Source organism: Chelonoidis abingdonii, chromosome 25 (assembly GCF_003597395.2).
Source record: "Chelonoidis abingdonii isolate Lonesome George chromosome 25, CheloAbing_2.0, whole genome shotgun sequence".
Classification (NCBI taxonomy): Eukaryota; Metazoa; Chordata; order Testudines; family Testudinidae; genus Chelonoidis; species Chelonoidis abingdonii.
In genome coordinates this window covers 7,631,518-7,653,624 of record NC_133793.1, presented here as the reverse complement: position 1 = coordinate 7,653,624, position 22,107 = coordinate 7,631,518, and the positions used below count along the sequence as shown (strand labels likewise).

General features: G+C 43.7%; 1 protein-coding gene across 1 annotated transcript in view; it reads right to left on the bottom strand.

The window, feature by feature from the left end:
* Positions 1 to 508: 508 nt before the first annotated feature.
* The window catches only part of LOC116830240 (bone morphogenetic protein 8A-like), a 37,025-nt gene continuing 15,426 nt past the window's right edge, over positions 509 to 22,107 (bottom strand). The window contains exons 2-7 of the mRNA XM_032789599.2: positions 9,137 to 9,329; positions 8,458 to 8,606; positions 5,849 to 6,043; positions 4,685 to 4,764; positions 4,163 to 4,273; positions 509 to 1,521 (exon numbers count right to left, since the gene is read on the bottom strand). Of these exons, the coding sequence (XP_032645490.1) occupies positions 1,372 to 1,521; positions 4,163 to 4,273; positions 4,685 to 4,764; positions 5,849 to 6,043; positions 8,458 to 8,606; positions 9,137 to 9,329 (878 nt within the window). The 3' untranslated portion in view covers positions 509 to 1,371. The remainder of the gene's footprint in view (positions 1,522 to 4,162; positions 4,274 to 4,684; positions 4,765 to 5,848; positions 6,044 to 8,457; positions 8,607 to 9,136; positions 9,330 to 22,107) is intronic.

The window sequence follows — 22,107 nt, the reverse complement described above, 5'->3', positions numbered from 1 at the left end:
TCAGTATGCAATTCCTGAGGCAGGAATCGGTCCCTTCTAAGAGGCTGGCCAGGAAAGGTGGGATTATAGCACAGCTGGACATACCGAGGGGAGCTTTAATCAAGCTAGCACAGGTAACAATAGCAGTGAAGGCACAGAATTTGTCACACCCCATGCTCCATTGCCACCCTTACTTCTGTGCTGCTGCTGACAGCAGCACTGCCTTCAGAGCTGGGTGGCCAGAGAGCAGTGACTTCTGGCTGGGGTGTTCACGTGTTTGCCGAGCAGGAGGACTATTTTTTTTAAATCCTGCATCTGCCCCAATCTGTTTTTATCCTGTTCCTGCTATTATGGTAGTGGGTCCTGTGGGACCCCAGTTTCTTGCCTCCCCCCCACCTGTTTGCGCACCACTGATTTAAGCAGTACAGTGTCCCCTAGTGAGGATGCAAGTATAGCTGTGCCTATGCAGGAAGGGGAATGATATTACCTAATTCCTATATAGCACTTTGAGATCTACAGATGAAAAGCACTTTACAAAAAAAAGGGAGCATCATTATCCCCGTTTTTACAAATGGGGAAACTGAGGCACAGCCGCAGACCTAAGAACTAGAATGCGGGCTCCATAGGATAAGGCAACATTAAAGGGATCCTTTCCTTAGATCTTTCTTCTTTTGCCCCCGACACCCTCGTTTAGGCGTCACTTCAAATGACTTAGCCCATAGAAAACAAGTTGACCTGAAGCTGTCACACAATAAAGGATTCCCTCCCCCCAAAACAAATATACTGGGTACAATTTTAGCAGATGCTAGGGGCTTTCGCCGAGAAATAGTGTCCATGCTGCTGGGTCGTGACATTTACTAAAAACAAACATTAAGTGTTTACTTTCCAAACTAGGGGTTTATTTTATAACCATGGTCTAAGCTTGACGTTTTTTTTCCCCAATTGGATGAATTTTCAAACGTTAAATGGGAGGAGAGGGTTCGTTAGCCAGCTATTTAATTGGCTGACCGTGTTTTCATTTAGAGAAATGCAAGTGCTTGTTAAAACCATAATACTTGGACATAAGTAAGTAGATACTGATAGATTTAGAAACAGCTCGGCCTAGTCACCGGCACAGTCTAAACTGTATCCAATAATAATGAATAATCCAGAAGGCAGGTAGCCACAGTTCTATAACAAAACCCAATAGCCAGAAACACAACGTGACTTAAGCAGCCCCCGATTTGCCGTCTCTAGTCTCATGAAGTATAGTAGGATAATAAAAGTGCTGTCTTGTCTACAACTAGGCGTTTTGACTCTTACGGACTTCGGCACCATAGATGGGCTTCAGACCTGTTAAAATAGTTCTTTTTCCTCACCACGAAACCAGCGATCGCATTGCCTCAGGGGGCTTCAGTGGCAGCCGCATGATTTCACCACCATGTTGCGATGTTTTTTGAGGATCACGTTGTTGTTGCTGTCGTAATAGAGGACAGACGTTGCGCTGAGCTTGGTGGGAGCACAACAAGCCTTGGGAACAGCCTCGGGCTTCATCAGATGGACCTGTGGAGGCAAACAAGCTGGTGTGAGAATTTTCACTGGTGACGAATGGCTGCTCCTCTGCAGGTTCCAGGCAGGATAAGGAACTTGTAGCAGGGAGTAATGAGCTATCTCAAGGTAAACATGTGGTTTTTCGAGTTAGTGAAAAGAAAAAGCTTCAAAGAGAGCAGCTCTTACCTGTAAAAAGGCTCTGATTGAATGGCTAGATTATTTTCAGCTTTCATCCAAATATTTATTCTAAACTTTTGGCAGCTCTCGCTGCAGTTTATATTGGACTCATTCTCATAGCTCCACTCCTGCAGCACAACTCGTCAGTTAAACTGAGATTTCTGTGCAGCGCCCTTGTCAGGAAATATACTAACCTCAGTTAGAAAATACGCAGGTAAGAGAATGCAGCTTTAAAACTTTGTGTTTTTGTTACCGAGGAATAAAATATTTTGTTTAGATCAGCTTCTAGGCGCAAGTGGAAGGTAAGCCCTCCCCCGTGGGTATTCGGTGTCCAGACTGAAAATTAATGTTGTGCAAAAAGTACTAAGTACACAACCTTGTCTCCCTTCTGAAAGTGACACTGCCTTGACTCGTTCTCCGGGTGATGAGGAATTCCGCCAGTGACGCCCCATATAATGCAAGGCTAGTAGCTTGTAAGTCATTACCCAGGCACATGCACCCCTCCCTGCCAAATACGTGCAATTCATTTATTTCAGGGCAATTCAGAATCTCCCTTTACAGAAGCTGGTGTTTTGCTATCACGCTGCACTACTTCAGGACAGAAAACTGGCTGGCAGTAGGGCCCAGATTCCCAAAGGTATTTCGGTGCCCAACTTCCACTGAAATAAATGGGAGCTGGGCATCTAAATACCTTTGAGAATCTTGGCTTTGATTTTTTTTTTTTAATTTCCGGTTCATTTTGCCCTTCCCAACTAGATGCTATTCACATCAGTCCGTGGAAGGTCCAGTCCTGAAGAGCAGTGGAACTGATACATGTCACACACTTTCAGGGGTTTGCTATACATATAGCATGCACCCGGCGAAGTGGGTATTCACCCACGAAACCTCATGCTCCAATACGTCTGTTAGTCTATAAGGTGCCACAGGACTCTTTGCTGCTATACATATTATGTTTCTGGAATTGTGATTTGGGAGGATTTAAGTTTAAAGGCAAAGCCTAAAGGCATCCAGAACAGGAGGATCAGTCATAAAGGGTTTGGTATTAGCGAACCCAGGTGAAATCCTGGCCCCACTGAAAACAGTAGCAAAACTACCATTGACTTCACTAAGGGAAGGACTTCTCTGTGTCTATGTACTGTGGCCTGATCCTGAGTGGGGCTTCTGGTTGCTCCCATATATGAATATTAACAACCAATAATATTTTGTATCACAAAACTGCCCTTTCTCAGCCTAATGCAGCGGAGCAATCTGTCTACACCCCATGGAATTAAATGCTAAAATGAGAGTCAGTGCAACTCTAAGATGGAGACATCAAGCGCTCAGTAGTCAGGAAATCCCAGAAGTTAAAGCACATGTAGTGTGCTTGGGAAAATGTTGCAGTAGAAAGCCTTTCTGCTGGGAATTTCCTGCCTGGTGAGTGCTTTGCTTTCAGAACTATAATGGTGCATTAAATGTCTCCAGATTTTTTTGTTAAGTCCCCATGGTGCCTCCTAATCTTGGGAAAGATGTGTACTCTCATATGTGCACGTGGGCAGGAGGGATATCTCCTATTGGGAATATGCATCAAGCAGCATTTTCAAGGTGTCGTAAAGGCAGAGACTACAAATCAAACTTTTCAGTCTAGCAAAGGCAACACACCTCCCTGAAAACTCATTCCAGGTTTTCAAATATTAACCATATTCTAGTTAACTGCAAGGTTGGAGAGGAATTAGTCAGAACAGGCAATAGTCATTTTCACTACAGTTGGAAACTTTTAACCCCGAGAAATGATTTGTCTGAAAAATCGAGCGAAAAATGGAATTGTACCAGAAGGCATTTTGCAGTGTGAGTTGCAAGTCTGCAAAGCATGCCATGTGAAACAAAGCTGGCCAATCAGGTGTTCATTCCATTATTTCCTGTTGATTCCTTGATCTGCCCATGTAGGCAAATCCCAACCAGATTAAAATCACCATGTCACTCCGACCCCTTTCATGACACAGATTTTTTTTTTAGAAGGATCTGAACTAGACACTTGAATCCAAATGCCCTCAAACTTGTAGAAGGCCCAGATCCAGATCTGAATTGCTGAGAGGGATAGCTCAGTGGTTTGAGCATTAGCCTGCTAAACCCAGGGTTGTGAGTTTAATCCTTGAGGGGGCCATTTAGGGAACCGGGGTAAAAATCTGTCTGGGGATTAGTCCTGCTTTGAGCAGGGGGTTGGACTAGATGACCTCCTGAGGTCCCTTCCAACCCTAATATTCTGTGACTGTCTATTTAAAACAAACCAACCAAACAAAAATAAAATCTCACTTGGGGGTCATGGAAAGATTCTTCTGTGTCTAGTACACCAGCCCTTGGACTGCACTTTTATCTCTCTACTGTGACCTGATTTATACACCACCAAGTTTCTGACAGCTACTCCAAATGTTAATGATCCTGTGCAGACCCTGGGGCCCTGCAAGCTATTAATGCACATACACATTAATAAACTACTGACTAGTGACTGCAGGATGGCGTGATTGGTTGCATTCATGCAGGAATCCAGAGGAAAGGCACATTCTCCTTCGCAGTAAAAAGCAGAATATCCTTGTGGTGCAATCACCCAATCCTGCAAAGAGAAAGATTTTTCAATAGTTAAGCAGCACGACTACACTCATTCATTCAGTTCTCCGACATACGCAGAAACAATCAGGCTACTCATAGTGGGGCGAGGGAAAATGTCAACAGTTAGGGTTTATTTTGATTTTTATATTGACTGGAGAGTTCCTCATTCAGGGTCACTGATGGATTTCAGGTTGTATCAGTTCATGTTTTTCTTAGTAACGCCAATGATATTGTTAAAGCAAGTTCCTGTGAAATTTCCCAGGTAGGATCAAAGTGAGGCAGAGTTCACATGCTCTAAATTGCCTTGTGTTCGTGAAGAAGTGAAGGTGAGCCCCAAGGAAGTGCTATTTTCCCATTTAATTTTCCTGGGTATGAATTTACTGCTAAAGAAACAAGGGGCGGAGGGTGGAATTACCAGCCATCCAAGGTCTTGAAAGCTGACATAGAGTTCATGCCTCCTGCAAACCTGTCTGCCTTCAGAAACATGAATGTCATCTAGAAAATAAGAAAGGTGGGGGGAGATGAGAAAATACCTGTCACTCAAAATAGCAAACATACAAATCTCACCAGTTACTCTATTTTATTTGGGTATTTGCTAGCATCAGTATAAGAGAGGCTGTTCCAAAAGAACTTCAAAAGCCCTCAGATTAGCCATATCCTTTGTCTTTGACATAGCAGGTGACAGGAGCTGTTTCTGCAACACCCTGACCCATTGGGACCTCTGATTCAAAATCTTAGCTACTGATGCTACGTCCAGGCTCACCCTGACCCAATCTGGATTTAATAATTCAGCTGGAGGGTTACTAGAGAAAGCACTGACGGATTCCTTGGACTTCCTGTTGCTTCAGCCAGGAGCTCCTCGAGACATTGGTTCTGATTCCAGGAGCGCCTGGCCAGCTTGCTGGATTCACCAGCTCCGTGGCAACTGCCAACAATGTGGAACTGGTTCTAGATGTAATCACTCGTAGATCAAGAAACAGCAATTCAGCATGGAGAAATCTAACCTTAATCATTCAGGAATGGGCCCCAAATGACTCCCTAATCCCAGAGAGACTTTGAAAGAAGCATATCTTTGTGTTCCTAACCATCATCTCTACTGACGCTTGGCCATGCATCAAAAACATCCCAGGTTCAACGGGATGCCTTTCAGGCTCTCCTCCATTCTAAGGATGGTTTTGAAGCTGATGCTAATATTAATAGCATCCTTAAAGGATTCAGTATTCAGATATACCACTACCTAGAAAGTCTAATTAAGTCCTTTCCTTCAGGAAGCCATTGCAGACAGTACAGTTTCTCTATTCTTTGGCTTCATAATCCACTTAATGGTTCCTATTCGGGAGCCGGGTGGGGGGAGAGCTATCTCATAACCTAGTTCATCTGGAACTCACTTGAGGATACATCAGAGAGCCATGTGTTTCAACCAGAAGAGAAATTCCTGAAGGAGGGAGGGGCTAACAAAATATACCATGGTTAGCGCAGCAGAGGAAAATGGTATTTTAGATAAAGATCATTTTCTTAACTGTAAATACAGCCTTTGTGCTCTCTCTAGCTAGCTGGGTCTCTAACCCAAAGTTCTTACCAAAAATCCCTGGAAGCTTGTTTGGATGCGGTAAGTCGTTCGTTTTCTTGGGCTGCCTCTTCTTTAGCTGCTTGACGGCTCGAGTAGCTCGGACCGGATTTTGGCTTGCCCGGAAAAAAGTGACCATGAAAGGTTGCTTGGAGCGTGGCCCGCGCCGACCCAGCAGTCCTGCTAAGCCCGGATCAATGCTCTGCCCTATGATGGGCCAAAAACACAAGTTCGTTCCATCACATATGCAAGTTAAGCTGTAAAACTAAGCTCTTTAGTCAAAGGGGTGGGGGAGGGAAACAAGGCAGATGAACATTTAAATAAAAAAAAAAAAATCTGTAAAACCAAACCCCAATAGAGTCCCAGGATTTTTCTAGTGTAACATCTCCTTGCATTCTATTATTTCCACTCAGCCAGCCACCTTTCCTCCCTCACCCTCTGTGTGTTCATAATCCAGATTTCAGCATCAAGAGATGAGTACCCAGGACTGCCAGGTGCTCCGTTGGTCGATCCAGAGCAAACGAATGGGCCTCTCTTTGCATGGACTGGAAGTGCAGCCTGCCTCCATACAACACATTACCCATCATTGTCCAATCAGAGGACATGCTTTGTGAGTTAAATCGCTCCGCTCGGAAGACCAGACAAACCAGAGTAAGAATTTGAATCCAGGATCGAAAGCGAGAAGCAATAATTGTGGGGAAGGTGAAACAGGGTTGAAAAGACAAGGAAATGAGAGATCCACAGGAAATCCAAACAGCAGCAAGTTCCTCGAATTATTTCAAGTTTTTCAGCCTTTTCTAAGGAACATAACACTCTCCTCTGAGCTCCTCAACGTTTCCCTGGTCCAGAATTTCACCATTACAGTCTTGGATGCTCTCCATAGGGCAAGTGAAGCAAAATGGAAGCGCTATATTCAGTGCTAGGACTCCCTCCCACTTTGCATTCATTGAGCCTGGGAGCAGAACAGGTGCTGGCTTCCAAACATGAACATGGGTCGGGGCAAAGTCTCAGTGGCTCCTAAGTCACTTTTGAAAATGAGAGTTAGGCTTCTAACTCACTCAGGCACTTCTGGGGAAAAAAAAAAATCTCACCCCAGGACATGAGACCCTCTGCAAAGGAGGATGGTCTCACGTGTAGGGATCCAGCTTTGGACAAGATGCCACAAGAGAGGTTTCCAAAGGGTTATTGACTTCATTGCAACATGATGGAATTTAAGCACGTGGTTACGTGCTTTGTGGAATGCGACTAACAGCCAAAGCGTCAGCTAGTCTGAGGAAGACCCAAGGGGAAGCATTTTCCTCCTGAAACTTCTGATCAGTTGGAAAGAGGATTTTCGAGGTATTTCCATTGCACATTAAATCCAAATTGGCCCAACCATTGGTCACCAACCTCAAAGGATGGGGTTGGTGACCAATTAGTCCTTCTGAGTCCTCATTCAGAAGGACTAATCTGGGCTTCTGTCAATGCAATGAAAATAAAATCAGGTACTGAGATCAATTCAGCTTGCACCTTTACCGCTCCACCTCTGCTGCTAACCAAGCTTAACCGACCAGCTCAGGAGTGACTGTCAACGTGATCACTGTCTCCGGCGGCAACTGGCAGCACAAAGGGAATCCTCTGTGTTTTAAGAGGCCATGTTCTTGGTTGGCAGGCAGAGACTATCCTTAAACTAAGAGCTCTGCATATAAATAACCCAGAAACACACTGGCTGAGCAGAAGGGCCATCTGCAAAGGGGAAAGGTGATTTACACAGCCCAGTATTGCGGTGAACAATCTTTACTGTTAGGCCATCCTCAGAACGGCACAGCTCAAAACCAACTCCCCGCAGGAAAAAGACCGCACAGTACGAGCAGTCGCTGCAATGGCTCAGCTGGTTGAATCCCTAGACCCGGATCCTCCAAGGCACCTAGCTCCTATTGATTTGAACGGGAACTAGGTGCTGATTACCTCTGAGGATCTGGGCCTGATTCTGACGTCCGTTAGTGTGGGCAGTTAGGAGAGAGAGAAATCTTGTGATGCAAATTGTTTCAGGCTGACTGAAAACAAACCAACCAACTAGGGGTCAGATTCTCAGCTAGCGTAAGCTGGCATCGTTCCACTGAAGTCACAGATTTACGCCAGCTGTGGTTCTGGCCCTTGCTGTTTAGAACCAGTGTTGATCTATCCACCCACCCGCCCTGGGCAGTTTCCAGACAGAGAGGACACATTTACTCAAGGTTTTATGCACCACCACAAACCAAAATAGCCTGATCTTAGCAGCATGCTTATTGAAAGGGAAATACTGCAGAGAGAGGTGAACAAGAGCAATTACGTTCTCCTAGCCTCAAGGACGATCTCTGAAGTACACCTTTGGAAGTAGCACTTGGAATGGATTTTATCCATGGGTGAAATTAGGAAAGGTTAATCCAGCGAAACACATGTGAGACTCCCTTCAAACAAGGATTACGTTAAACTTATCCTATTAGAATACCCTACACTAGGAAGTGCATTAACGTCAATGTCTTAATGCAAGCTCTGTAATGGATATTCTCCTTACACCCAAGTGCATCACACCAAGATCTAGCTAGATTTCAAAAAGCAGCAGGACTTTTAAATCCTTCCAGTGCCTGAGTTAGCCTTACCGTCATCTGTCTCCACGTAAAGTCGCAGGCCCAGGCTGTGTTTACGGTTTACTAACCAGTGGTTGCTGGCAGCTGTGACATCAAAAACCAACCAGCCTTCAGTCCCAGCCTGGAGCTCCTGAAGATCTAACAGGAATAAGTCAGATTCCCTACAGAAACGGAAAAATAGATAAGTCAAATCAACTGAAGGTAGATAACACGACCTGCTTAGATTGACTGCTCTTCGGGGCAGGGTCTTTTTGTTGTGTGTCTGTGCAGCACCGAGGACACACAGCTTCTGATCTATGCTATGACTTCTAGCTGCTTCTGCAGTACTAATCAAATAATAATGGGTGACATAATTGCTGACATCTGCTCTGAAAAAGCCTGCTCCCCAATGTCCACGAGTGAAAAAGCTTGACCGTGCCCTTGGTCCAGATGGGACAGCTATACCGCTACCTATTCAATTACTGCCACTTATTGAAATACATGGGAATGATTTCCCCACAGATGAAAAAAACAGAATCGGAAATTCTCATGTCCCAGTTGTACTCAGGTTTGCACATAAACTGAACATTGTGAAGTGAAAAAGCAGCACTACAGTTTCGGCTCATAAGAACCCAGATTTGTTTCTAGCTCTATATAAGAAAAAACATTTTTTCTGTTTCCAGCTCAGAGGCATCAGTCGGTTTCGCTGCACCTGTTGGAATACGCCTTCATGATCTCATAGATGCTGATGTGAAGAGTTTTGTTGACATCACGAGTGAAACTTCGCAGCTTATAAATTCGGAACTCGGCAGCCGTTACAGATTCTCCAGTTGGAATCTGGGTCAGGTCAAATCGAAATTCCTTCCAGTAAGGCTTCTGGTAGAAGATGTCTCTGTCGTGTTCAACTGGAAAATAAAGGATTGGGAAAAATGAGGATACGTTTATCAATCTTACCAGCAGACCATTGTTACACCCCAGTGCGATGAGAAACACATGTCCCAAAGCAACTGGGTTTTAATAGGATCATCTAGAATTAATTTACCTTGCACTCAGTGGCAAAAATCTTCCTAGTATCTTGCTCTTTTAGCATTCTGTATGAAATTGCTCATGAAGTGTTCCTGTTCTTAGGGCTCCATGTCTATCACGGAGGTCATGGAAGTCATGGATTCCGTGACTTTCCACGAACCTCCGTGACTTCTGCAATGGCCGGTGCAGCTGGCCCTGGGGACCGTCTGAGCAGCGGTCCCTGGGGTGGCCAGAGCAGCCGTTGCTCTAGTGGCCCTGGGCAGCTGGTGCCAGTGGCCTGGGCCCCCCAGAAGTGGCCTCCCCCTGGGGCACACCCTCCCCGCAGCAATGGCCTCCCAGAGCGTCCCCCCCCCCCGGCAGTGGTCCCCGGGGTGGCTGGAGCAGTTGCTGCTCCAGCAGATCCCAGCAGCTGGTGCTTCTGGCCCTGGCCCCCCAGGATGCCCCTCCCACTGCAGCAGCAGCCACCCCAAGATTTAGTCACGGGTATTTTTAGTAAAAGTCATGGATAGGTCACGGGCTGTGAATTTTTGCTTAGTGCCCGTGACCTGTCCATGACTTATTAAAAATCCTCGCTTTACTTATTGTCACAGTGACAGTCACATGCCAGTGTTTGCCCTTGGGGGCAAGGACCATCTTTTTGTTCTATGTCTGCACAGTGGGTCTTGGTAATACAAATAGGAGATGATCGATAACAATTATAGATTGCAGGGCTAAGTTCAATGTTGCCAAATGTTTCTAGCCCTCAGGCTTGGAGAGAAAAGCTTGACAACATGACCCAAAGACTCAATAATCAGAAGGCAGTTAAGGAGAACCCACCATTAAAAAGAAACTCATGATTTTGGGGGGCTGGACTCTCAATTTTTGAACATTTGGGGTTGTTGGGAGTGTACATTTAAAACCAGGATTAGCATTGGGAAGGCAGTGTGGCCTCGTGGCTAAAGCACTGGATTGAGACTCAGGAGACCTGACTTCTATTCCCAGCTCAGCTGCTGGGTGAGTTTAGGCACGTCGCTTCATTTATCTGTGCCTCGGTTTCCCTGTCTGTAAAGTTGGGAGAATGATACCAGCCTCTTTGGGAAAGTGCTTTGAGATCTATGGATGAAAAGCACTACAGAAGATCTAGGGGTAAAAGTTTTATTATGGGATTTTAAATGTAGCTAGGAGGAGTCAGTTTTGTCTATGTGGATCTTCATGGGCTTCCTGTCTCTAGGCCTGACACGTCTCTCTCTTTCCTTCCCCAGTCCTCCCCCTAATTCTTATTAAAGAAGTTCCCCTGCCTGTCAGTATCGGCCTGTAAAACTGCTGCAAGTCATAGAGTCCTCAAATGGTTTTGACTTTTTGCCAACATCATGCTGGGTGCCCCATCCAGGGAGCTGCACAACCGGTATTCTCAGGGAGCTCTTTCCACCCCTTTCTTCAAGGCCCCTTTCTTCTTTGCAGGTAAGGTCCCCAGACCCCTTTGCAGCCTGCTGGAGGCAGAACCAGACCCGTCAGTCAAGGCCAGATGGGCAGGGCCATGCTCCTGAAGAACCTCCCCATTTTTGTTCTACCTCCTTAGCCTTTGGACAACTTTCCCAGACTCTCCCTGCTACGGAGCAGCAGCTGAACACTAGCAAACCCCAGACCAGAGTGGGATGGTTGTTACTTCTGCTGTTCAGCTTCCTGGAGCCTACGCTTTCACTGAGCCATTGTTTAGACTCTGGGGATCTACAGAAACCTTTCTAGAAACCTTCTCTGCTGATCCTGGATGCTAACTGGCTCCCAGCCCAAAGGCACAGAGAATGTGGCAGAAGACATATGGCTCCCAGCTGGCAGGCAAGGGCACTAACGTGTGGCCATTGTAATATCAGAGATAACCAAGCACCCTTCCGCTATAGCTGATATGCATGCTACAGTTCTGCTGGCTGCAACCAGTCAGATAGGTGAGCAAGGCTGGATTTGTGTCAAGAATTCTCATTGATAGGTGACATGGCCCAGCTATCCTTGCTTTGTGGCCACATGCTAGCTCAGGTATCACTGCTTGCATGCCTCCCCCATGGCACTACTGTCTTGGAGGCACTGCCCATCCAGGCAGCACCATCAGGGAAACTGAGGCAGGAGTAGCCCTTAAGCCCTGGGGACACTGGGACTGGCTCCTTCATCCTCACTCACTTCAAGTAGCACCAGTCTCCCTACCACAGCCCCCTTCCCCCAAACACACCTTTTCCCCCCACCCCAGACCTATGCACATGGTGTTTCTCCTTGCCCTCCCAAATCTTCACTTTCTCCCCCTCAACCATAATATTTCTATTCATCCATTTGTTCTCTTCAAACACAACTCCCCCCAGACCCCAGCTCTTTACTGAGGCCATAAGCAAAAGATACTTTAAAAAAAATGTATTGTTAAAAATCAATGTAATCTAATCCGGCACCACAAACTCAAAAGACATGAGCCCTAACTGTCTGCTTATTGGATAGCTTCACTCTGGGGCAGAGTTAAGGTTCATAGAATCATAGATTATCAGGGACCTCAAGAGATCATCTAGTCCAATCCTCTGCTCAAAGCAGGACTAATCCCCAAATGGCCCCCTGAAGGATTGAACTCACAACCCTGGATTTAGCAGGCCAATGCTCAAACCATTGAGCTATCCCTCCCCCTTGAAAACTGTTATCATGTTATTCTTTCTTTTATCAGGGTTGGAAGGGACCTCAGGAGATCATTTAGTCCAACCCCCTGCTCAAAGCAGGATCCCTCCTCAGGCAGATTTTTACCCCAGTGCCCTAAACGGCCCCCTCAAGGATTGAACTCACAACCCTGGGTTTAGCAGGTCAATGCTCAGAGCACTGAGCTATCCCTCCCTTGGTTATCATCATCAGATTTCTGTTAATTTTAACCTGAACTCTGACTGCCTGGGTTTGTGATGCCTGTTCATAGAATAACTGCAATGTAATGTTATTTACCCTCATGCTACTGACGTGTCTCCCAATCTTAACTCCATTTTAAGATAGTATTTTGCCTGGTTACGTCTGAAAGATGTGCCTGTTTAAAAAGGCCAGATGTTCTCATGGCAGGAATTGTTTCCTTCAAGGGCTGTTTGTTACACTCTTGAGCATCTAAGCTGTATTTAAAAGGTCAAATATTGCAAAGGTGGAAACACACACAATTTGTTTAAAAAGTTCTCTTCAGATTAAGAGATTATTTAAAAGAAATTCCTATTAATTAAAAATTATTAGATCTGGGAACCATTCAAAAGGGAGTTTTAAAGCTCTTTCAGCCATTCTCCCTCCGACAGAATTTGAGTCCACAAACTATTTGCAACACATCTGCATCATCTGCTGCATACTGCAGGAATGCAACTCTGAAATCTAGACTGAGGCTAGGACATGATCACCAGATGTATGTATGGCTTGTAGCCAGTGAAATACAGATCACCTAAACCCCTGGGATTTAGGCATAAAAGCCAGATGGGCACATGGTCTCTCTCTCTCTCTTTAATTTGTTCACTTTCCTGTATAAATAAAGCACCCTAGAAGAGAGAGATTGAAGACACTAACTCTGGAACCTGCTGTATGCCCTGCTGCAAAACTAAAACAATTGAATTGAATTCTTGCTCTTCTCCTCTCTGGACATCAAGCAGCAAAGTGCAGAGCAGCCAATCCTGAACTTGCTCCAGCAAGTTACAAAGGCGTCAAAAGGACCCTAGTAAAACCACAGGTGGTTTGAGCATTGGTGAGTTCAATCCTGGAGGCCACTTAGGGATCTAGGGCAAAATCAGTACTTGGTCCTGCTAGTGAAGGCAGGGGGCTGGACTCAATGACCTTTCAGGGTCCCTTCCAGTTCTGTGAGAGAGACCTATCTCCATATATTATATTATTATTAGATTATTCATTGATTAATGCATTCCACAGCCAGACTAGACCATTGTCATTATTCAGTCTGCCTCCCTGCATAATACCAGCCACAGAACTTCCCCTAAATAATTCCAATTTGAACTAGAGCATCCAATCTCAATTTCAAAATTGCCATGACGGAGAATCCACCACGATCCTTGGTCAGTTGTTCCAATGGTTAATTATTCTCGCTGTTAAAGATGTCCACCTTATTTCCAGTCTGAGTGTGTCTAGCTCCAACGTCCAGGCACTGGATATTGTTAAACCTTTTTCTGCTATATTAAAGAGCCCATCATCAAAATATTTGTTTCCCCTGTAAGTGCTTATAGACTGTGATCAAGCCACCCCTGAACCATCTCTTTGGAAGCTAAATAGATTAAGCTCTTCATGTTTGTCATTGTAAGGTTTTCTAATCTGTGAATCATTCTCATGGCTCTTCTTTGGACCCTCTACAATTTATCAACACCCTTCTTGAACTGTGAACACCAGTAGAAATCCAGGAGTCTCTAAAACAAGCAAGCAAGAACTTCTCTTTAACAAGCCAGCAGTACCCTCTTTTCAAACCTGCCACAGGACAGCCTGGAATCAATGAGGTTATTGGTGAGTTTTTGTTAATTAATTGGATAATTAAATTGTTAAATTAATAAGATTTGAGTCAGCCAGAGCCAGATCTCAGACCGAGGCACTTAGTACTGCTGTAATAAAATAATAAGAATAATGATAATCAAACATTGACCCATCTCCTCCTGTGAGCCCTGATAAACCTGGCAAAGAGCAAAAAGAAGAAATCCCACTTAAACAAATGATTTGATTTTTCAGTGGAAGGTCTTGCATAGGACTGACAATGTGTGTGGGAACGTCTATATGTTTTTGAACCCAGGTTCTTTTGGGAGCACATATGGGAAGCCACATGGGAGCTGAAAGTGGCCTGTTTCCCAGCCAGTCAGCTGTACTTTCAGTTTAATACTCACGTGAGAAATTCTATCAATGCTCAGCTGAGTGATTAGTGAGACACGGCGGGTGAGGGAATGTCTTTTATTGGACCAACTTCTGTTCTACAGGTTACCTGCAGAAGAGTGCTCATCTCTCTCACCAACAGAAGTTGGTCCTATAAAAAGATATGACCTCCGCCGCCTTGTCTCTCTAACAGCCTGGGACCAACACAGCTACACCACCACTGCATACAGCATCACACTGATATGTTTTCATTTCCTTTTATTACTGCCACACAACAATTGGGAAAAAACCAAAGAAAAACCTGATCTGTTCATCCTTTTCTCCCCTAGCTGTATAACTTGTTTAGCACTGGCTGACATTTTCCCATTAAAAACTGCTTTTAGACAGAAAATGGTGTTTTGGGCACATGAACATTTTCACAGAAAGCATCTGCTCTCTGTGGAAATGCAGCATTTTGTTGAAAAACCAAAGATTTCCTGGTGTTTGAGGAAAAGTCAAAAGTTTCCACACGCACACAAATCTGATCAGCTCTAATCTTAGCATATACACTACCTGATATAAAGATTCTCTTAACGGTGGGTTAGAAATACCATTGTCTGTAAGGAAAGGATGGAATTAAATGACTAAAAACCAAAAAAGTCCTATTTCTGAAATACACGTAACTTCTTACACAAACCCAGTGGTAAAATAGTGAGCAGTTCTTCTTGGAATCAGCCAAAAAGGGGTATTAACATGAATTCTTTATAAAAATCACCTAATAATAATACATTAAGCAAATTATTATTAAACCCAAAAACTATTAAACCCATCTAGTCTGCAGATTTCATTTTAAAATCTAGCTGGCATCCCAATTTAGAAACCATTCTCACCTCCACATCCACGCAGCCATAAACAACTTACAACACTTCTCTCCAAGTCACTGCTAATTAACAAAACATTTACATGAAAAGTTCCAGAGCCATTAATATTTATTTAGTTTCAGTAATGAATAAATATGGTTTAAGGGTTAGATGGTTTTGAAAATTTTACCCTAAGTGATCTAAGATCCTAAATCCCGTTTTCAAAAATGATTTAGGCACTTAGGATTCTAAAGTCTAGCAAAGTCAACATGCCTAAGAACGTGAGGTCTCTACTCACTTAGCTGGTTTAGAAAATTTTATCCATAATCTTCATAACAGGCACTTGAATGCATGGTATCTCATTTCTACATTTGATATTGTTAAGAGGGAATATAAATATAACACAAGCAACTGAATACAGGTCTGTTGCATCTTATGTGCAATTTCAGCTCTACGCAGTCAGCAAAAAAAAAAGAGAAAAACCAATAATTTTAATACTGTACCTGTAGTGCGGGCGGTTCTGCCCGCCATTCAACTCAATGTAATTTTGACTATACACGGTTTTCGCTTTACGCGCTAACTGCGGAACGGAACCCCTGTGTAAGATGAGACTCGCCTGTATTGACAAAAATGTACAAGTGCTCATATATACAAATGCTAGAAGTCTAAATACGTAGATGGGTGGACTAGAGTGCCTGGCATCATGACAGCGTGGTGGAATGAGGATAATCAATGGGTCATGGTAATACCAGGATACAAACTATATAGGAATGACAGAGCAGCTCGTGCGGGTGGGGAAGTGGCACTGTATATGAAAGAAAGCATAGAGTCAAATAAAGTAAGCATCTTAAATGAATCAAACTACCCTAGAATCTCAATGGATTTTAATTCCATGCTTGACCAATGAGACTGTAGCAGTAAGAATATACTAACCACCACCAGACCAGGATGGTGATGGTGACTGTGAAATCCACAGGGGGGTTAGAGAGGCTACAAAGGAAGAAAATGCAATAATAATGGGACTTTTCACCTATCTCATCTCAAGAAAAGATGAGACACAAAATTTCTAGACACCATAAATAAATGTCCTGGAACCCACAGGGGGAGAGGAAATTCTTAATTTAGTCCTAAGTGGAGCACAGGATCTGGTCCAAGAGATGAATATAGCTGAATCACCAGGTAATAGCAACCCTAATGTAATTACATTTAACAACCTTGTAGGGGGGAAACATGCCTAAGAAACCCACCACAGTAACATTTAACTTCGAAAAGGGAACTCCACAAAAATGAAGAAGTTAGTTACATGGAAATTAAAAGGAACAGTCACGAGGGTGAAATGCCTGCAAACTGCATGGTGACTATGTAAAAACACCATAATAGAGGCTCAAACTAAATGTATACCCCAATTTAAAAACAAAAACAACAGTAAGAGGACCACAAAAAGGGCACCTTGGCTAACCAGCAGAGTAATGGAGGTGGTTAGAGGCAAAAAAGCATCTTTTAAAAATTGAAAGTCAAACCCTAGCGAGAAAAATAGAAGGGAGCATAAACTCTGGCAAGTCAAGTGTAAAAGTATAACCGGGCAGGGCAGGCCAAGCCAAGAAAGAATCACAAGATCAACTAGCTAACGACGCAAAAACTAAACAGCAATTTTTTTTTTAAAAGTACATCAGAAGCAGGAAGCCTGTCAAACACCCACTGGGGCCACTCCACTACCAAGATGCTAAAGGACCACTCAGGGAAGACAAGGCCATTGCAGAGAAGCTAAATGCAGTGAAACCCAATGGAAAGAATTCAGATGATGAGGGGGAGATTCCCACAGCTGAATCAGTCTTTTTAGGTGACAAATCTCTATTGACGCATCAGTCTGGGACAATTCCTCAGGAGGTTTTGGAACAAAATTGATAAATTAAACAGCAATATGTCACCAGGACCAGATGATATTCACCCAAGAGTTCTGAAGGAATTCAAATACAAAATTGCAGAAATGTGGTATGTAACCTATCACTTAAATCAGCCTCTCTGTTAGATGACTGGAGGGTAGCTAATGTAGCACCAATTTTGGTCAGAAAGTCTTTGACAAGATCCCTTACCTAAGGCTCTTAAACAAAGTAAGGAGTCATGGGGTAAGCGGGAAGGTCCTCTCATGGATCAGTAACTGGGTAAAAGATAGGAGGCAAGGTGTAGGAATAAATAGTTTTCACAATGGAAAGAAATAGCTGGGTCCCCCAAGGGTCTGTATGGAAACCTGTGCTGTTCATCATATTCATAAATGATCTGGAAAAGTGGGTGAACAGTGAAGTGGCAAAACTTGCAGATGACACCAAATTACTGAAAATAGTTAAATCCAAAGCTGTCTGTGAGGAGTTGCAACAAAATAGCAGATGAAATTCAATGTGTAATAAGGGCAAAGGAATGCACATTGGAAAAAAAAATATCCTTAACAATACACACAAAATGATGGGGTCTAAATTCACTGATACCACTCAAGGAAGAGATTGTGGTGTCATCTTGTCTAGGTCTTTGAAAACATCTGTTCAATGTACAACAGTCAAAAAAGCAAACGGAGTGTTAAGAACCATTAGAAAAGGGACAGATAATAAAACAGACGATATCACAACACGACACTATAAATCCCTGGTACACCCATACTTTGAATACCACTGTTGCCCTCTCTCAAAAAAGATCTATTACAATTGGAAAGGTACAGCAAAGGGTATGAAACAGCTTCCATATGAAGGGAGATTAAAAAGACTGTTCAGCTTCGATAAGAAACGACTAAGGGGGGATATGATAGAGGTCTATGAAATCCTGAATGGTGTGGAGAAAGTGAAAAAGGAAGTGTTATTTACCACTTTGCATAAGAACTAGGGTTCGCCCAATGAAATTAATAGGCAGCAGGTTTAAAACAAACAAAGGAATACTACTTCATACAACGCACAGTCAACCTGTGGAACTCATTGCCAGGGGATGTTGCTAAGGTCAAAAGTGTAACTGGATTCCAAAAAAGAATTAGGTAAGTTCCCGAAGGGTTGTTTCATTGATGACTGTTAGCCACGAAAGTCAGGGACACAACCTCATGCTCTGGGTGTCCCTAAATCTCCAACTGCCAGAAGCTGGGACTGGATGACAGGGGAAGAATCACTAAATAATTGCCCTGTTATGTTCTTTCCCGCTGAAGCGTCTGGCACTGGCCACTGTTGGAAGACAGGATACTGAGCTAGATGGACCATTGGTCTGACCCAGTATGGCCCTTTTTACGTTCTTAATATAAAACAGTGGAAAAATCTGCTAAGAGAATGTCCAAAGAATGTTTATTTAAGGGGCGTGAGCAGAACTTCTCCAAAACGAAACACCAAGATTTTAATTATCCATCCATGTGTCTTTAAAAAATGTTCCCTCCAGCTACTGGGCTCACCACAAGCTACATTTTATAAAAAGCATCAGGCAAGGGCAGCCTGGGGCGGATGCGGAGAGCACTTCCTGTTCTCGTGGTGTGGGCCTGGCACCAAGGGATGGGCAGCTGTGCTGTGGAAGGATGTTACAGAATACATTTGGTGAGAAGAAACCTGCATTTTGATCTCGCCATACAAAAAAACAAAACAAAAAAAAAATCACCACCGTGTGAACATCTGCACACTCGCTCCAAAGCCACCGGATTAATTTTAATTTTTTTTAAACCCATCCGTATCCATGGCAAGTCGAGTCACGACTTGTCAAGAAGGAGTTCTGCATACAGTGTGCACTGGGGGGGTCTCATAAAGCTGTTCTGAAACTTAACCTACTCCCCCACCCCAATTAACAGGGAATGTTCTACTAGGACTGAATGCTCCATTTATAACAGCAGAGGGAGCATCATAACGAAACAAATGAAGGCCTTTGATTTTGGTCCAGATGGCTTGCAGGGATCCATTTCTTTCCACTGACCAAGCATCCATGCTGAAAACATAGCCCTGAAAGCACTCTCACTGGCCCTGCCAAAGTGTATTAAGGTCTGGTAGGTCTTTATTATGATGTGCTATTATATGATGCATCAATGTTCAGCTGTAGCAGTTCTCGCGCTTCCAGCTGCTCAAATCACATTGGGATTAAAGTTAGGGAAGGAAGAAGCAAGATGATAGTCAGAATGATATGACTATAGTGTCCAATATTTAATGACCAGCCAAGTCTTATAGATAAACGGTGCATACCTTTGAAAAGCTGAAGTTCTCCGTTTTTCCATTGGAATACAGTATTTGTATCTATCCTTGACAAGTCACAAGATACTGGATTTTAACTAAGTCACTGACTCCTCTGCCTAGTGATGCTTTTCTGGCAGAGAACAAAGATGGAGTATTGCAAATCCTGGATCTCAGATCAATGTCGTTTTCATGCCCTGAATTTATACCAAAATTTCTCCCAGGTGAAGACTTGAATTCTATTACTCTGAAGAAATTGATACATAAGAAATCTGCCAGGTGCTAGGTGGAGACAAGAGCTAGAATACACAAAATGAGACAGAACCAACATGTATACATACACAGAGTACATAGAAATCAATGAGAGATCTGATCATCTGATTGAATTTCTATCGAGAAAGTTACGTTGGACAGCAGCAAGATTTCGATCTTTCCTCCTTTCAGCTGTGGTTATTTATGGATATAGTGCCATGGAATACTGTTCCTTTCCTAGTTCTACAATACAGAAACAACAGACGAGATACAGATACAGCATCTTGCTAATATAATCCATACTAATGACTTAGAAAACTATAAACAACCGCAATTAGAGGTTTTCCCAGAATACTTGAAATTTGTCATCTATTTGATGTATAAACATGCATTCAGGGAAGGGCAATAGGAATTTTTGTGGCAAAAAAATCAGGGAGGTCCGTGCGGTAACATCACAAGGAGATGCTAAATGTGAAAATTCTTCTGGGTGTTTTTCAGTGCTGTAATTATTCCAGAGTTGGTTTTGTTTAGTGCATTTCAGTGGATCGGATGAGTTCTAAAGCAGAAGGCTCAGGGTGACCGACAAATCTAGGAACGCTCAGCATAATTGGAGAAGTTATCTCAGTTGCAGCTGATGTGTTATCATTTGTATATAGTGGGGCACAAAGCTGTGGAAACAGTCTTCCGGGACCAGACTGGTGAAGACCATTGTCCCTGCCTTAGTTCATGCAGAAGAAGAGCTCTGTGTAAGCGCGAAAGCTCATCTCTCTCATCAACAGAAGTTGGTCCAATAAAAGATATTCCCTCCCCCACCTTGTTCCTCTTGGTTCCTCCAGGGCATAAGCAATAGAAGGACATTATGAAGGTGGCCTAGGCAGTCATGGGGCACGTCCTGACCTGGAAACATCATATATGCACAGCCAACTGCATAGGTTATTCCTACTTTAGTAAATTGCATTTGGGGCTTGTGTGGAGACATATGCTGACCCCAAAAAGCAGAGTGTGTCCGTTTGAGGGGTAGTTATGGAGATCACACCACACTTTTCAGAATGTGTCTTGTGTCAGAGGCTCAGCTCTCTTGCTGATTTCTATCTGCGAGTGTGAGAGTGTTTGTAGGTGTGAGGGTGGGAGCTCGGAGATTTTCAAATCCCCTGGGAACTGGCGATCCAAACCTTTTAGGCTGCATTAAAAAAAAAAAAAATCTCAGTCCGAATCTATGTCTGTCTGTCAGTGTGCATATAAATGTGTGTGTAATCACCATGGGCGTATTAATTTTAAAGGACTGATGCAGTGATTTGTCTGCTAGAGTCAATCGGGAATAGGGCTGTTTTTGTTAAATGGATGTCAAGCAACATTTTCCTGAATAGTTAAAGCTCCGTGGTTCAAAATTCTGCTTGGCTCCTTCCGTCACTGGCTTCATCGTTACACATTCACCAAAATTTAACCCGTCTGCCCAACTGCCACTTGTCACCCTCAGTGAAATAGGACAGAACAGCTGCCTCTGTACAGCAGCTAGCACAAGGGAGCCCTAGTCAAGGACCAAGACCCCCAAAATGCTACAGTAACACACACAAATAATGACGACGTGTTTCAGTCGTCCCCCTTCTTAGGAGAGTTTTAAACCTCTTCTCACCTCTTTTCCTCTCCTTGTTCTGTCTCTTGTTCTTGTCTGTCTCCCCCCGCGACTGAAATCTAAAGGGGTTCCAATTAAAGAAGGACCGCCAACCTCCCCTGTGTTGCTTTCATTGGGTGTCCTCCTGACCAAAAACAGACCCTCAATGAGCACATGCTCACTCACGAACAGACACAATTAACACAGATGATCTCTAGGTGCCTTTTATATTTATTTGCTGTAAAACTTAAAATAACGCTCCAAAAAGACCATGGTTGGTTCCTCCCGGGTGGGAATCTGTAATGAGAATACTTTGCAAGCTGCTTTCATGCCGTGTGTGGAAAACTAAATAACTTGCTAATCACCCACATGTGTTGGGTGCATGTTTGCTGCATATAGGCGTATGGAAATCCCTGTACGCATAATCGTCGAATTACAGCAGTTCTGAAAGATACTGATTCACTTAAGAGGTCTCCTTAGAGCTTATGATAAAAATATCAGGCTTTGACATTTATTTATTTGGTGTAGGCAACCCACTCAAGCCAAGCCACAGCATTCTTATCAACAATGTTCAAGGCACGAAGACCTCCAGGAAGTTGAGTCATTTTGCAGTCCTCAACAATATGCGCCATGGTTTGCGGCTATCCACAATGACAAAGGGAACTGTCTCTAAAATGCCACCAAAATTCTGCTGCAACACAAATTCCACGTCCAGTACCAAACCGGTTCAGAAGGCTTCATTGCCTTTGCGGTCAATCAAACCCGGGTTGATGTTGAGTGGGGTCGAAGACAAGATTTGTCACTTTCTCCGCGGACTATAAAGCTCACCAAATGTCCTCTTCTGTAAATCCCTCACCTGGTAAAACCTATCCACAACAGGCAATGTGAGGGCAAACAAGAGCAGCTTTGACATTAATGGAGGAATTTCCTATCCATACAGTGGAAAGGG